The 18,138-nt window shown below is 38.3% G+C and overlaps 1 protein-coding gene across 6 annotated transcripts in view; it reads right to left on the bottom strand.

Moving 5' to 3' along the window:
* Positions 1–17,866, bottom strand: part of IQSEC1 (IQ motif and Sec7 domain ArfGEF 1) — a 182,973-nt gene extending 165,107 nt beyond the window's left edge. For 2 of the 6 annotated variants that reach the window (XR_006416684.1, XM_044451104.1), the window contains exon 1: positions 17,146–17,866. Coding sequence is in view for 5 of the 6 variants with exons in the window: in XM_044451104.1 (XP_044307039.1) it covers positions 17,146–17,222 (77 nt within the window). In the remaining variant the exon portion in view is untranslated. Of the gene's footprint in view, positions 1–3,338; positions 3,505–17,145 lie in introns of those variants that run through there. The other 4 variants (XM_044451105.1, XM_044451107.1, XM_044451106.1 and 1 more) reach the window with 4 other exon arrangements.
* Positions 17,867–18,138: the final 272 nt, after the last annotated feature.

Raw genomic sequence — 18,138 nt, forward strand, 5'->3', positions numbered from 1 at the left:
CGAAGTCCCTCAGGGATCAGTTCTGGGACCAATTCTGATCAACCGCTTTATCAAAAACCTGGAGTAGGGGATAACCAGTTTGCTGACCAAATTCACAGAAGATACCAAAGTGGCAGCAGTGGCCACAACTGAGGACCAAATTATTCAGAACCAAAAGGATCTGCAAGCTCTTGCACTTGGGAAACAGAAAAAGGTCTCATAGGAGCAGAATGGGGAAAAGTGGCTGGAGAACAGCACTTGTAAAAGGGATCTTGGTGTACTTGACAACAGCAGGCTAAACAAGAGCCCACGGTGTGACAGGGCGGTTAAGAAAGTGAATGCCACTCTTAGATGTATAGCCAGTAATGTGGCTTTCAGATTGAGAGAAGTGTTAGTACCACTGTGTAAGACTCTGGTGTGACCACAACTGCAGTACTGTGTCCAATTCAGGGCTCCACATTATAAGGGACACAGGTAAACCAATGTCTAATTAGCTAATCATTTCAGTGAGGGGTCAATAGGATGGTAGCTGGATTGCAGAGTGGGGGATGACATATGAGATGAAATTGAGGAAGCTGGCTCTTTCCAGCCTCGAGAATCAGAGGGATCTTATAGTGACATATAAGTATGTGAATGGGTGTCACATGGTAGAGGGTTGTGACCTATTCTTCCTTGCGGTGGAGGGCAGGAAGTGATCCAATGGGGCACAGCTCAAGGAACTGGATTTCAGGTTGGATGTAAGGATGTACTTCCTGAAGGTTAGGACACCTAGGATACGGTAGGTGATGGAGACCCCATCAGTGACAGTGTTCAAGGAAATATTAGACAACCACATGTTGGGTATTACATGAGTAGAACTGGCTGGAGCTGGGGGTCAGACTAGATGGCCTGGAAGATCCCTTCTGACTCACTTTGTTTATATATATTAAGTTATAAACGAACAAGTATTTCCCCATTTTTTTAGACTGCAAATGATCTTATGTTTGAGCTACAGCAAAACATGTAACTTGATGCACCTGATACAGGAATATGCTTCATGGGCTTTAAGCTAAAAGATGAATTTTAAGTTTTTTATAGGAAATGTATAGAAGTCAAATGGAAATTGCTATTAATAAATCCAGAGTATACTCCCCCCACCCCCACACCAATAAATTACAACGCCTACCTATTTAACTGCACCCAAAGAAATTGCAATGCTGGGATTTTATCTCCTTGTGGTCTGTATGGGCTGGTTTGTACATGAAACAGTCCACCATGACTTAAATCTTCAATATTCAGCACCTGGCTACAGTGTGTGTCCTAAACAACTCCCACATAACTAATGCTATATTCGAGCATGAGGTGGAAACTGTTTAACTCTCATACAACCCTTCCCCACAAAAGATTCAGACCACACAACACAACACAGGCAGGCACTGAACATTCAAATTCTGTCAAGCATGCCACACGGTCCACAGTGGGCTACTTCGTGCAAACCAAGTCCATGCTTATGATGTTCAGAACCTCATAGATGAGCTGGCAAATCTGACTTGAGACAGCAGCTGAGACACCACACAATCATCAGTGCTCACTTTGGTTTGTTTAAGCTTCTGTAAATCTAAGTAAACTGCAATACATGCTGGTATGTGCCTGGCAGTTTTTGAACATCCAACTATGGGTGCAGTTTAGCATGCCATCCAAATGTATGAACTATGGGTTAAGCTAGGATTAAAAAATCAAGATGTCCACTGGAATGTGCTGCAGCCCACCATGGGTTAAAAAGAATATGATGGCCACTGTCATTCCCATCACATAAATGAAAACTAACTTTAGAACTGGCTCCCAGAAAGTCTTGGGATTTCCAGCTAATACTTCAAACTACCAATCCATTTCCGAACATTCAAAAACCTATAAAAAGAAATTTTGGAACACAAATCTTAGAACAGTGAACATCCAAACATTAAACACATGAAACTTAAAGAACACTCAAAGTAACATTTTCTTTAAGCAAATGTAATTAAATCCTTTTCACAGTTATAAGCAAAAACCAAACAGCCAAGTGATAAACGTAAACTCATTTTGTTTTGCATGTGACACACTCATCTTCATGTACCATTGACGGGTCTACATTTTGTGCATATTATTTGATGACGGTTACTATCTCATGTCCTTAAGATCAGGGTGAATTGTCTTTTTGAGAGGATGGAAATTACTTCCATATGAATTAACATAGCATTAGGCCATCACCTCACTAGTGTCCCCCATCTTGTCCCAAAGCATGCTTTCTATATTGTGTTAAAGCTCAACTGATCAATCCTATTCCTATAATTAGTGTATACTGTCAAAAATAAAAGCAGTAAGAATACCCCACTGGAAATACGATATACTAAGAATTAGGAGCATATGGTCTTTTAAAAATCAGACCTGCCTCTCCCTCTCGCTTTCTCTTTCGCTCACACGCACACAGGTGTGTTCTGGGTTAACACTAGTGTTAACAGATATTTGTAAGCCGTCCTGTGATCTTATATAATAGGACAGCATACAAAAGCATTTAATACATACATACATACATACATACATACATACATACATACATACTGTTGTTATGGAATATGTACTCCCTGAGATCCCCTGCTTCATTTTAGATTTAAAAAGAAATCTCTTAAGGCACATGCTAAACCTTTTTTAATTTTTAAGTGATTGTAAAAGTTCATGCAAAAATCCAGACTGGGGGCGGGGGTTGGCACAGTGAATAATTGCATAGTGTGAAATACAGCAATGATTTAGATTATGTGTTTTCTTGAGAGAGGTTTGCACACATAATACCCTATTTAAAACACATGGCCCTGCCACATTAAAAAGTCATAGCATGAAAGAAATAAGGAAGTCACACAGTTAACTTGCTTAATGGTGCCCTTCCCCAAATAAGTTTCCTTGGAACAACACTCAGTATAGCAAATAAAAATTGTGCAAAGTAAAATGACTAGCTTGTTGTACAGCAGCTACCATCTGTCAGTATTCTGAAACAGATGACCATTTAACCTATGGAATATACAGGTAAAATTCTGACAATACCACAGAAAGTCATTTTTAGATTCAGCAACTCCTTTTACCATCTTACTTAAAGTCCTACAGCATCCCCTTGCCATGCCTGTGATTAAGGAAAGCGAAATAAATGGTGAAATTCTAATAAAGATCTATTACAGTCTTTCGTGTTCAAAATACTAACCCTTCTTCCCCAATGGTAAAAAATTCAGCTTTCTTTATACATCAGCATTTGCAATATACTCATGAAGAAAAATCGGAATGGAACATGGCCACAGACAAACTGTTAAGAGCCTGAGTCTGTACAGAGCAGGCATATACATTTTGAAGCATACCTGATTGTCCTGACTGAAATGCAGTATTTCCACATCAGATTCCACATTGCACTGCCATCTCCCTTCATGACCACCTCAGCAATGTTGCAAAAATCAAACTTATTCCAAAGAACCCAGTCTAGTCATACATTTAGTAAGCGCAGAGCAAAAGTTAGCCAAGTCTCACGACGCAGCCAGACTCTGATTCATGATCTCAAAACAATTCCTCCAACCTCCACTTGCTTAAACTGTGCAAGTCGCAGAGGGAAGCCAGCTTTCCCATATGAGGTCTCAAATTACTGCTTTGTTCACAATTTATATTATTCGCTAACTAGGAAAGGTTATTGAATACTATTTAGATGGCAACATGTCACAGTTTCAGATTATCACACTAAGAAAATACAGGGTAACTGGCCTTCCCTGGTTTTAAAAGTATCTGATTACAGAGCTCTAGAATATAGTTTGTTAGAACTGCAAATGCTTATGAAAACACATTTAAATCATACCGTGGAGGCTGTATAAACGCCCAACAGTTGGCTTAAAAAAAAAACCTTGTCTAGTGCAATAAACTTGAATGCCAAATGAAGTAATGAGTCATTTTCCAATACTGGATATGAACGCACAGTATAGGAATGCCTATCTAAATTTCCAGTTACACAGAATATTTTTCATACAGAGTTGCACTTATGTAACCAAAATGGAAATGTTTCAGTGAAATAGAAAGAAGCTATCTTTTATGAATACCTTCTATGGTAGTTGCTTGATTTTGCGCAGCTATACCTACATACAGTAAAAGTTACTGTTACTGATGACAAAACACATGGATTTTCAGTGGTTACTGTGTATATGCTAAGCATCACTTTTTCCTCACTCTGCATCCTTGACAAATGTAGCAGTAACTCATTTTGTTTTGTTGGTGGTATCATTTAGCCAGTATGGGCCATTTTGCCAAGGTCATTGCCAGGCAGTGTCAAGAATTTTATTAGAACATAAATCCTTCTTTTCATGCCTCATGTTGAGACAAGTTCCTGGGACAACTTACATGGCAAGTAAGGCAGAAATCCAGCCAGATTCTTATAGATGAAAGAGACTAAGATAAATATTTGTAATATTGCAGTGCTAAGAAACAAAGAGCCAAATTCAGTCCACTTTCAGAACAAGGGTGCTTTTATGCATTAAGGCTCATTTTGTTTTCTATTAAACAAAGCCCTATAGATTGAGGAAAGCCAGAACTGGTTTTTTTATACTAACACTGATCACATGAAGAGAACTTTATCCTAATTCATATTAATTACAATATAATTATTATTGAAGTACAGATTAGATCAGGACTGACTGACAGTAATCAGAATTGGGATTTATGACTCCTGAATGTTGAACAGTAGCAACAAAATGGGACTGTTTATTTATTGGAATTGTTTGCAAGTTGCCTGTTGGCCTCACACTATCTGGAGAGCCATTACAACAAAAGTATCAGTAAATAATATTAAATAAAATAATACAATTAAATATCATAACAAAACAAGATAAAATCACAATATTTTGAGCAGTGCCTGGCAATGGTGACCCATGCTTTGGCAACCTCCCGTTTGGACTATTGCAATGTGCTCTACGTGGGGCTACCCTTGAAGACAGTACAGATATTTCAACTGGTCTGGAAAAGAGCTGCCAGGTTATTAACAGAGGCTGACAGATATTCCCATATCATGCTAGTCCTATAGTGTTTACACTGGTTGCCAGTTGAAGTCCAGGCCTAATTTAATGTGTTGGTAATGACCTATAAGGCCCTAAATGGCTTGAGAACAGGATACCTGAAGGAACGTCTCCTTCCTTATATGCCCTCATGCCCCTTAAGATCTGCGGGAGAAGCCCTGCTCTGGTAAAAGTAAAAAGGTCACCAACTCGGAATAGGGCCTTCTCTGCTGTGGCGCCCAGACTCTGGAATGTACTTCCCAGAGAGGTATGCCTGGCACCAAGTTTATACTCTTTTTGGCACCAGGCCAAAACCGTTTTATTTAAACAGTTTTTTAAAATTTAACTTGTAACTTTTCATCACGCTGTTTTGCGATTTGTTTGTTCTGTTTTATGATATATTAGAAATTGTTGTTTAAATTGTTCTTTTAAATATTGCAAGCCATCCTGGGATTCTGTAAAATAAGACGGCATACAAAAGCTTTAAATAAGTAAATAAATAAATGGCTTGGGTCCTAGATAACTGAAGGTGCACCTTCTTCTCTATGTGCCAGCCCACCCCTTGAGATCGGAGGCAGAGGTCCTTCTCCAGGAACTCTCTTTGAAGGAATTCAGGAGGGTAGCTACTTGGAGAAGGGCCTTTTCAGTGGTGGTGCCCTGACTTTGCACTATTCTTTTCAGCGTCAGATGAAGACCTTTTTATATTCCCGGGATTTTAACAATTACTTGGTTTTATCCTTGCTTTTATCATTTTTCAGATGCAGTGTCTGTGTGTTGTTGTTATGGTTTCCTTGCTCTTTGTTTTTTTGTTCTTTGTAAGTCGTCCAGAGACTTTTAGTAATGGGACGGCATAGAAAAACTTTAAATAAATTAATAAATAAATTAAAATAATATACTTAGTTAAGTAAAAATAAAACATAATTATTAAAACCAGTGCAATTAACATAAATGGTTTAAATGGTGCCACAGGTGTGTTGAAAAAGAAAGGTTTTTGTTAGGCACCTGAAGCTAAACAAGTTAGATGCCTGATGAATCTCCAGCAGTAGAGTGATCCATACTTGGGGTGCCACCACAGAAAAGGCCCTCTTTCTTAGCCTCCTTAGGGAAAGGAATTAGTAGCAGGGCCTGAGTTGATGTTCTTAGGTGATGGACAGGACATGATATGTTTGCATGATTTGACAGCCTACCATGGGTTATCCCACTGTATACAGCAAAGCCTCAACATGGATTGTAAAACTTGTGGTGAGACTTTAGTGCATGCACAGCCCATGCTCAACCTCTTCTTCAGTGTTGTCAGATTATCTGAAACCTTTGCCTAACCCAAGGGTGAGCAATTAATTTTCCTATGGGGCCACATGGGAAACTTTGACAGTTGTTAAGGGCCGGACCAATACACTTACAGCTCTGCTCAATATATATCTCTATAAAAACAGTAAATGAAACATTACAATGGTACAATGAAAATGTGGAGCACAGAACAACACTATTTAATGAATATTCACAAAAACATTAACATTAACATTACATGAAAAGCAATAAATTCAATTCAATTTTACTTATATAGCGCAAATTTACAACTTATGTAATCTCCCAGCGCTTAACATACTAAGCATCTCTGTTATGACGATATATATTTGCATTGACTTTTAATTTGCCAGTGACCTCATGCGGGCCAGTCAGGGTCAGCCATCGGGCCGGATGTGGCACGGGGGCCGTACAATGCTCAGTTCTGGCCTAACCTATGATCTGTTGTAAAATAAGTTAAAGGATACTGGATTTGAAACTGGCATAATGAATGCTTGCCAGTTTCATACAACATGGCAATTCTGGGTTGGTGCCAGTTATGCCAGATGGCACCCACAGGCTCTGTAGTGAACTGGGAGCTAACTAACACACAGCAACTGTGGCATGTCACAAGGACCTAGTTCCTGACTCCCCAATGACCCAAATTATATCATTGAAACAGTGAAAACTTGAAATGCCTGGGAATGAATTTTAGTGAAGGAAAACTGTGAACTCGATACTATACTGGTACTTAGAACAAATGTCCGGGGTCAGAATTCTTTCCTTTTGTGCATTTTTCTTTTGCACCAGACTCTGAAAATCTCAGAATTCTAGTAAAAGAATGAAAGCAGATCCTATCATTTTGATGTCTACTTTTCCTGCCCTGAATAATTCTTTTGGCACTCTTTCTCACACACACATGTAATCAAATTCATGATCATTCCATAACTATCCATGTGCAATTAAATATTAGTACACAAAAAAATCATGTTTCTATCTGTTTCAAAGATGACAATATTAGGAAGATGCGTACAAACATTTTTAAGAGCGATTATTTCTAATGGAGATAGCATAGTCCGAAATTTCTGTGCTCTGTGCTAATCCCCATGATGCAGGTCATTCTGATTTTCAATCGACAGCATGGGTCCTCAAACTTTGGCCCGCGGGACGGATCCAGTCCACCATGCCCATTTATCGTGCCCGCCACCCATGCTTGCCACTGCCTCACTGCACGGGCAGGGAGGTGGTGGCTTGCTTGCTCGGAGATGGTTTTGGACTCACTGGGAGATCTCAGTGCGAGTGAGCGAGCTGCCGCCTCGCACATGCCTGACACCACCTAACCAGCCCGCGCGCCCAGGCACCCCCACCTCACCGGCCGGCACGGGTTGCCACCACCTTTCAACTGGCCCCCCCACTGAAAAAGTTTGAGGACCCCTGATCTACAGTCTATCCCAAATCTAGTCATGATGGATCAAAGGTCACCCAAGAAAAGATACTTTACACATTCTAGTTGTAGTTCCAGATGAGACAATCATGAAATCTTCATGCCTCATTCACAGAGTTTTACTGAAAATCCAGACTATGTTGTGTTCAACTTTTAACCCCCGTTTTTTCAACAATTCTTCTGTTTCCTTTCTATGAAAATAAATCCTGAAGGAACAGGTGCACAACTTTTTAGAAAAGTTGGTAGCTTTTTATATTTATTTAAAATGGCCCTTTGCCATTATGTTTATTTTATTGTTTTTAATTTTGTGATTGTTGTTGGATGTTGCATAATAATGTATTATTTACATTATTGCCTCCCTGAGACATTGTGAAGGGTGGGATAGAAATATTTTAAATAAATAAAGAACACCTATATTTTTAGTACTACTTTTCTTAGACTGTTCAAGCAATAAATAAATACATAAATAAATAAAGGATCTAATGCTAAGGAAAAATCTCTTAGAAACTGACCAGTCCATCTAGTAGTTTTTTTCCAGTGGAAAATCAATTATATCTCAAACCAAGTCATCTTGCAAATACACTGTTAATATACAAAATAGCTGTATATCATAATTGTTCTTGAACCATAAAAGACCTACAGTTTTTGACCACTGCTAGTTTCCTGAAACGTGGAAGGATCAGGAATTTGTGGCATGAGGGTAGGGTAATAATTGTAACACAGAAATACTTGCAGCAGGGGCTGTGTGGGTGAGCAGTCATGACAGGGGTTATGAAAACGTGTGTATGTTCTCCCACGTCAAGTGGCAGGAGGGCTCACCCCAGTTACTGCACTAGCTACATGAGAAAGGAAGAGTTCCCTTTTAGTCTCCTGTGTTCCCCAAAACCTGCCCCATGGGGTTGAGGGTCAAGTGAGTGCTAGGAACTATAGAGAGAGAAGGAACTGGTAAACAATTCCCTCCTGCCTTTCTTCTTTTAAGAAGAATTCCCTACAGTTGAAATAAATGTCTCAAATCCAGAAAATCTCACGACTTTGTTATAACAGGTAAGGGAACTAAATTTTCAGAAATAATATTTAAAAATTTCTTTCATCCAGCCTCTACTGTCTTTTGTTTTCCATCTTGGTAAACTGAGATGTAGCCTGGCCTGGGCTCTCCTGAATTGCTAATTCCCTGCCTTAGCTCACTGTACTCTGCTGCCTTTTTCCTGGGTCTGGCATCATTGTTAGAAGTCAACCGGTCAAGGAGGAAATTTCTTAAAGCAATATAGCGATAAAGTAAGGTGTGGGGAAGGGAGAGATTTTTCTTATCTCTCCTGTTTAGGCTTCCACCTGCACTTGATATAGGAATGGGGAAGACACGCATAATTCCGTGGGTGAGTTGTGTATAATTCAGTTTCAGGAGATGCAGGATTGGAATGCAATTGCCCCAGGCAATGAACTAATAAACTGCAGCTTCTCAGTGAAGTACCGGACTGCTGCCACCCAGGGTCTACCTGGAAAGGAAGTGTTACGAGGCCTTCAGTTGAGGAACGAAGTCTTCAGAGCTCTGCCATACCCTTGTTTTTTGCTTAGTAAGTCTGGCTTACTCTTTGATTCTGTCCTAGTTGATCCTTTGTCTTGAATATTGGCTTATGGTTTCCCAGTCACTTCAGATGAGAGTCCAACCCCAACTTTCAGTGACATCAACTGACTTGTTATATACCCTGTGTTCAGTTCAGTCTCACATGTGTCTTGACTCTTCAGGATAGAACCAAACTGCTTAAATTGTGCTATTTTAGACTGGATAAGAAAATGGAAAAGAGATTCAAAATGCATTTTCTTACTCTTTTCTCTAATGCTAGGGTCATCCAATGAACTTGATGCTTGCTTCATTACACACACACAAAATACTTCATACAATGTATAATTCATGTGCTTCCTATGGTAACAGCCACTAGTTTGAGGAGCTTAAAGGAAGGATTAGACAAATTTGGGGAAGAGAGGTCTGTCAAGACCTATTAGCCATTAACTCTAAATTTAGGGTCTTTACCAGTGGCTAGACCAGGATGGGTGGCTGAGTGAGAGCTGTTGGCTTCATGCTGTGCTTCGAAGCATTTGGCTGCTGCTGAGTGAGCTGGATATGATCCAAGAGAACTCTTAACTGTGCTATGTAATAAGACCACTGTCCACATTTACAAAATGCTTTATGTTCATCACCCCCAACACTCTAGATTAAATGCAATCAATTGGATGTTAAGGTTCATTTGTAATTGCTGCTTTCTATCTGTTTTTAAAAAGGGAGAATAGCCATTTCTGTGACTCTATTCCTACAGCCTTTGCTGCAACATAATATTGCTTGCTGTTGTTTTTAAACTATCACAATATAACCTAACTAGATGCACAGAACACCTTCTGCACTTCTTAAAACTTCCAGAAAATGAGATCCAGGAGCTTTTCAAGCATATTGAGCTTTCTGCTTCTCACCAAGTTTTTTCCCCTTGATTATCCAATCTGAAAAGGAATTCAAGAGAACTCTGAAACTACATGATATTTTAACTTAATAAAGTATCACCCTGCTGTATCTTTTATCTTTTTCTTCCTGTCTTTTGAATATAAAAAGAAGCTACAGGAAAACATTCTCTTTCCAAACCTCCACTGCCCTTCCCTTTTCCTGGAATCATCTGTCATTAATATACAGAGGAACTTTGAAAAGTAAAGTGTCTCTGTCATATGGTAAATGTGTCAGGCTAACAGTTTCAAGGACAACACAAAGAATAGCTTTCACTAATGAAACTAGAGCATCCAGTGTATCTTTCCTGATCGCAGTTTTGATAAAGACATGTGTCTCGGCACATGCCTAACTTTCCACAGGATGTATTTTAAGCAACAGTAATCTTTATATTAACTTGAACTTTATTCTACACTACTGTTATAAGTAAATATAAAAATACAAAGTAAAATATAAAAAGGATACACCAAACCAACTCTATTGGCCTGTTTTTCTAATAGTCTTCAGAGCAAAATTGTTCTGCCAAAGTGTTTTTTGAGAAAGAGAAACATTCCTTACCCAAATGGGGATGAGAGTTACCTAACCAAGGGAAATATTGCATGTCATGTTCAATTCAAGATGTGAGAAGTCGTAAGATCTAATAGAGATGGGAGACAGCCCTGTTCTGTCTTCAATGCTCATTTATCAGTCTTTTTATCCAGCTGGATGAGCTCACATTCTAGTCATGTTTTAATTTACATGAATTTTCAACTGTATTAAACATATTATTTTCTCCCAATATATTGAAATCAGGCTTTCTTGGGAAGCTTATTGCAAGTTCTGGACACAGCCTCTTCAAACTGGAAGTATAAATGTCACATAAATAAGATAACATACCAGAGTGATGGAATAATCTATTAAAGCAGTCTTCAGATTTATTTTAGGCATAGCACTATTCTCTTATATGTAGCCTGATTATTAGTAAGTTGCCACTAGTCTCCAATTTCTACTTTCCAGAAAATTCTAATAGTATGCCACTTCCTCCTGGGTTTTCTGTTTTGGAGTACCATTAGAAAGAACTAAATGTTTCTAGTATGAGTCTGTGTCTGTATACACAGTAAATTCTTTAATGTCTTGAGGGCCTATGCATCAGTTAATGCTGTTATCTTTAATGCAAGGAAAATACTTGCCAAGGTACATAATCGGCGAGGTAGCTGATAAACAAGTCATTTGTGCTAAATAGTTTTATTATACCCACAATTGCAAAGTTCTTCTTTGAGAAAATGGTGAGCATGTCTTTCATTTTCCTATAAAAGATGATGGGATTTGTAGTCTAAGCACAATCTCCAGCATGAAAAGGCATTTGGACTGCTGGCACTGGGCATATATCAGCTGGGATTTTAGTTTCACAAGGCACAACAAAATGGCCAAGGGACTGAAAAAGGTGCCTTAAAGAGTCAAAGTATAATATAGAAAATTTGAGTTCTAATTTTCTGTAGAATTCAGAGTAAGCAGCTATTTTTCTAACTTCAGACCACTCATCAAGTATGCAGGTAAGACTGCAGGTATTCAATGTGTGTTTCAAAACAGGACAGGTAGTGGTGTTTCTCTTTCATAAATTGGCAAAGTCAGGGTGACAAAAGGCAAGGACGACATATGGAAAAATGCTGAAATTTTTTGCATTGTGCATGAATTTGTTCTGTGCATGCTATTTGGAAGACTGTTTTGCTCGGCTATTTCTCATCATTTCATTATGAAACAGATTCCCTGCAGAAGACAGAGCACATGTTCTAAAAATCATCTGGAGTTAAGCAGTGTCTGCAAGAGAGCAGAGCAGAGAGGCTATGCACTTTGAGTTGCCCTGCAGTTGCAGTAGATTTGTCCAACACCGGCTTCCTTGGAGAGCTGTACTGCAAGCACTATGACTCATAGGCTGCTCCAGATGAAGTCATTGTCAAATGAAAGCAAACCATTTGTTCCCAACAAGCACAATAGTGAACTCCACATACACATTCAGAACAGGCCTCCACTCAGTTTTTCTACCCGTTTGATTTACAGCATACTATCATTGCCTCTTTTGTGATGCGCAGGGACCCACATGATCTTATTTATGAGGCTATATAAACAGTAAGCTAGTTGACATTAATCTCTGAGGATGCAATCCTAATACACTTACTTGGAAGTAAGTCCCACCAAACTTGGTGACATTTACTTCCAAGTAAATTATGCCTAGGATAAAGGTTAAAAAAGGTGGATATTAGTTTCTGTCTCAAGGACTATAAATATATATAGATCAGTTAAAATAGTTAAATCTTTTCTTGCAAACAGCTATCACTAAAGTCCACCCCTTTACATATGAATATGTCTTCTTAACTGATTACACAGATCTCATATGCAAGTTTTTATTTCAATGTCCAAAGTAAGAGTGCAAAAGCACATGCATCTCCCTGCATTTGCAAATTCCTTTTAAAGCAGGAAATTAAAAATGTTACTGAAGTATCCTGATACACTCACATGACCTTTTGTAACTTCTGAAATTACTCACTGAGTGTTTAGAAAATCCCTAGAACCTGCAATGCATTCTGTTTCCCAGACCATCATTGTCCTGGAAGTACCAGTACCATGCCTTAAAGCTGGTTAATCCATAAAACCATTATCAGGCACTAAAACAAAACAGGGGTTTAAACAAAAAGTGAAAACAAATTATCATAATAATATACATGATCTATATAACATTTATGCTTTCAAACTGCATCCATATTGTGGGTAATAACTTGGTTAGTGGCCTCTACTGTGCAAATACTATACAGACAAAATGAAGGCAGACAGAAGTATTCTAGGTACTGTACAACACAAATTATTGGAAAGAAGGACCTATTTTCTGAATGAGCTGGTTCAAACAATTGGTTGAGGCTTGATTTATGAAGCAGTAAGTAAGTGTAAGGAATAAGGTAAGTAACATCAGGAGGTAATATAATCCTGGGTAATTTTGCTGGTTTATTACCTGACAGTAAACCAGAATCCCCCAGTCTGACATTAGAGAACACTCTGACTCAGTAAAAGCCAGAAGCTTTGTGCCCATGCCAGAATGCAATGGAGGAGAAGAGGCACAAGGAAAGGGCCTGTGGTCCTGACACTTGGTCCCAGATTCATAAACTATAGTTTATGAAGCCTTGGATAATCAATTGAACCAGGCCCCTGTTTCAGTTGCATTACTCATTTGTTCAATCACTTTTACACAGCCCATTACACAGACAATAAATGCAATGAAGCATATGTTGATTCCAGCAAGGCTCAGGGATGGAGGGTATTTTGCATTTGCCATGGAGAGGCTGCCGATCTCTTTCTGATTCCTGTTCCAGCCATCATGTACAGAATTAATGCACAGGAAAAGCTGCCATCATGTTAGAAGCTCTACAAACCTGACATCTGCTGGAGAGGGTGTGGACTCTTAATATGATGGCAGCTATCTCCATGGTAACTAATTCTACATCAGAGCCAGAACAGGTATTGTTTGCTGCAGAAATATTGTTTTTAGTAACATTTCAGTGCAAAATATAAGGTATCTTGCAGATCTTACTAAAGTCATTGACCTTGAAAGAAAGTTAAAAATGCTGTGCTTCTCAATGGTGTGAACAAGTTTTTCTCACCTTTTGCTTTATTTTTAATGTAGTGTTAATGGCAACATTTCTCACTTGGTCTATTACAGACCAGCTGTAGAAGGCACATTATAGAAATGACAACAGTAAAGAAACATTTGACCGAGTCATACTTCCCATATCCTCTGGCAAAGTCCTATGGTTCTGCAATGTGTTGGGGTTGTCTGCATGACATACTTGTCATCACTTAGTTACAGCCTCTGCATAGTCAACATATTATTGCACACTTAGTTACTGCCATATGAACTTCAAAGCCATGGAAAACAGACAGTGATTAGTTCATTTGGGCTACAATCAAAGATTGTTATGCTGTTCTTGAATAAAACTGTTAGATTGTTATAGAAAAGGGAAGAATCTGCTCACATGACCAATATTTATAAGCTAAATGATTGTTTTCAGGGCGTAGTGTGTCAGTGGATAGCTGAGAGTGAGTGAGTGGAGAATGAACCCTGTCGCATCTCTGATCAGGAATATAATATACTCTGAATTGAGTTCAATTGCTTGGTGCTTTCTCAGTTGTTCATTTTTTTAAAAAAATAGCTGAGTTTAATCATGTTAAACTAATCTAAAGTCAATTCAGGGAAGCTTGCCCATTATGGATTCACATGACTTATTTGTTTGCTTGCTTGTTTTCATGCACTTTAAGTTATACAAAGAGTTTCCTTATATGAATAACATAATCCAAGAACACCAAGTTCAGCCACTTTGTATTTTAAGAAACTGCAGAAACTGCAGTTTCAATTCATGAACTTCTGGCCCAGACATTAAACTAGTCATGATTTGAGAGCAAAAAACCCTGTAATAACCAAAAAAGTATTTGTGTTGCTTTGTGCTGTGATCAAGTATTCCAACCACTGGTGTAAAAACCCTGCTTTTATTTTTTGTTACTTTCAATATATGTGGCCAGAAGTACTTGTCCTGGGTTGACAAGGGAGATCTCAGCAAGAAACCTCTGATTTCATCAGTCTTCCCACTGTGTTCAAACTTGCAACCTCAGCTCTCTTTTTGATTGTATCAATAAATCAGAGGATAAATGATCATACATACAGGCCTACAGATGTTGTTGCAAGGAACTGGCTCTGGAGTACAGAAAATTTAAGAGGCACCCTTTACAATTTAGACAAATGTTCACTGCTCCTCAAAATACAATGCTTAGGTTTACCAGAAAGCTGGCTTGTGCATTCCAACAATTTCCTAAGCATGTCACATTCTTCAAGTAAAATAGATTTTACTGCAGCACAAGATCAGCATAACTACACAATATTCTGAATTGCATGTTCCTCACCATTTCTTTTTGACTGGAAGGCTTGTTTTAAGGAACTTAAAGGCACAGTCCTATGAATGTTTAGACTAAAACAAAAAAGCCTGTATCTCCCACAATGCCCCAGCATTCTCTCTGTATAAACTTGTAGAGTGTGACCTATTTCACAAGTCCTAAGTATAGACATTATATTTTATGTCTATTTACTGGGTGAATTATATCCTTTCCTACCAAGTTCTATCATACCAGTTGAATGTGTAGATGCATAATACTAGATAGAGTATCATGAAAGCATCTTAATCGTCCTGCTATTTCTAACAGCCTGTAAATTTATTTTGCTGACCTCAGTAGCACAGCATTCATACTTTTTTAGCCAAGGATTTTCTCCCTTTATAGACCTTTAGCGGGAAATGATCACAGAAGTATCACTGCTGCTGTCAAAATTCTACACACAGACCTCCATGTAAGCCAAATACTGATCAGATTTCCAATTGGGGTCATATAGCACACCAGCACTCTCTCCCGCCCCTTTTCACACACAGCCTCCTCCCACTGCAAATCTCAAAACATGCCTATGCTTTTTTTGTTGGCCTTCAGACATTTTCCCAAGAACTTTAGATCATGATTCAAAAACACAAAACAATATCCCACAGTATGCTTAAGTATCTATAAACCGGGTAACAGATTTTACTTTAATTATACATTCTCTGCCATCCACTTTTCACACAAACTTTTGACATTCTGTTAAACTACAAAAAGATTTAAGTACTATGTTTTCCAAGTATCTCATTTCAAAATTGGAGCAGTTTAATGTCATTATTTTTTCAATTGCCAGTTAGGGTCAAATATTGATAGATAAGAAAATATAAGCAAAAAATAAGGCAATATTTAATATGATATGCTAATTAGAATTGTTAGCCAGGAACAAAAAATGCAACAACATAGTCATTTTTATAATAAATGGAATTTGATGCAGAAATATATATACCTGAAACCGTAAACATAAGAACAAACTTCCTAAGCTAATTAAAAGTGATGACAAATCTTGTGCAGTGCAATGTGGCAAGGCGTGGAAACTTAACTAAAAGAGGAATTGAAAGATCTCTTTTAAACTACTGGCAACTAGACAGTCAAAAGACTCACGATTATATTTGTCTACACAAAGGTCATGATTAAGATGGACACAATTCCTTACAAATGTCTGGAAGCATTTCCTTTGCAACACTGAAATCCCTAAATGATAAATGAAGCTGCACTCAGCATTCTTTCTGTTGACACTTTTGGTAAGATAAAGAAATACAGTGCTTTAAATGAAGTACAAGATTTTACGGGGAAATAACATAGCTATTGAGAGTTGTCAGGAATATTGAACTATGTTTTGTTTACAAAGAAGCTATTCTGAATAATGCGATCTCTGAATATGCAATTAAAAAAAACCATTCAGGTAAGTGTAGTATACATGTCAAATTAAATTGCTCATTTTCCTGTTCCATTACTTTGGCAAGAACAATGCATCCAACGCCCAGTCCCATTACTTTCGACCATCCCTCACCATTTATCATTTCGGCTTTCTGTCAGAGCTGCTGTGGTGTGCAACTGATTTCTCACCATATGAAACAAAACTGTTCTATTAAAACTTTTTTTCCTAGCAGGAACATTAATTTCTATTAAATAAATACATATGACATTCCAAATAGTATCCAACTACCATTTATGCTGGGTAAAACTTAATATTAACAGCTAATCTTCTGTGGGAGAAAAAACTCAGGGTGAATTAAAGCAACCTATTATTGCCTGGCCAATTTGCTTTAAATTAAAAGCATCACCTGAATATTCAGGCATAGAAACAGCACTGGTTACTATAGAAAAAAGGAACAGATTTACAATCTTTGTCATAAGACTGCATTAATTTCCCCACCACACCCCTTTCCTTTCCATGCAAATGTGCTTTATAGCAAGTGAATACTGCAGCCTGCAGCCATTCAGTTTTGAAAAGCGTTTTAGTTTTAATATTTCCTTACCTTTTATAGAAACCATGAAGAGGCTGGAGACACAGAAACTGCCAGTAATCCAAGCAGAAGGCCTTTAACTTCAGCATTTTAAAAGAGTTCCAGTTGCAGCAAGTAGAGCCCTTTTACAATCTTTAATAAGAGAATATCCCAGTTTTTACAGGAGATAAAAGACCAAATAGTAACATGCAAATACAATACCCCTCCCTTTTTCTAATGAGACAGCACTGTATTTTCTTGTTGCTACCAATGTATGCAAGCTCTTTATCCTCATGGTACTGCACCTGCATAGCTACAGTGCACTACTTTAATACAAAGAGACAGTAGCACAAAGGCTACAAATTCATTTACTGTGGGTGTTTCTCCTGATTTCAACTAATTTTCCTAGAGTTCTTCTACATAACCAATGCTTGTAACACAAGAACACACACCAGAACAAAAATATAGTTATATTCAGACCATTCCAAAATAAGTTTGATAAATAATTAGCATATATTCCAGTCTGGATTCTTGAGGGCCTGGTCAGGAAACATCCCTGTAAGTTCACAGTGCTCAGGAAAATACAAGCCAATATCACAGCCAGCTGAGTGCAAAAGCTCTATGATCCCATCAGATTTAAGAGTGCATCATACGGAAACTCCTCAGTTCTGCAACTAAGCTGAATGCAACTTTTTTTTTTAAGCCGGGTCCTCTAGTGTGAATCACAACTGCTCCATTGTCTGCCAGCACCTATGAAAAATGTTGGTTCCTTTATGACTGGGGATAGAAGGGAGGTGGAAGTGACAAGCCTAAGTATGGACCCTCCCCACTCACAAAATAAATTATGCTTATCTTAATCCCAACACACTTTGCCAGTTAGGTCTCTGTGAAGAAAAACTAATCATCTGAACCACATGGTGCACAGTGGGACACGCTCCCAGCTATAAAAGCCAGCAAGATAAAGCCTCCCTGAGATAGGTTGATTCTGGTTGCTATAGCAACAGGAACACATTGATAGAATCTAAA

The sequence above is a fragment of the Varanus komodoensis genome, unplaced genomic scaffold (assembly GCF_004798865.1).
Source record: "Varanus komodoensis strain SLA01 unplaced genomic scaffold, ASM479886v1 scaffold6_2, whole genome shotgun sequence".
Lineage (NCBI taxonomy): Eukaryota > Metazoa > Chordata > Lepidosauria > Squamata > Varanidae > Varanus > Varanus komodoensis.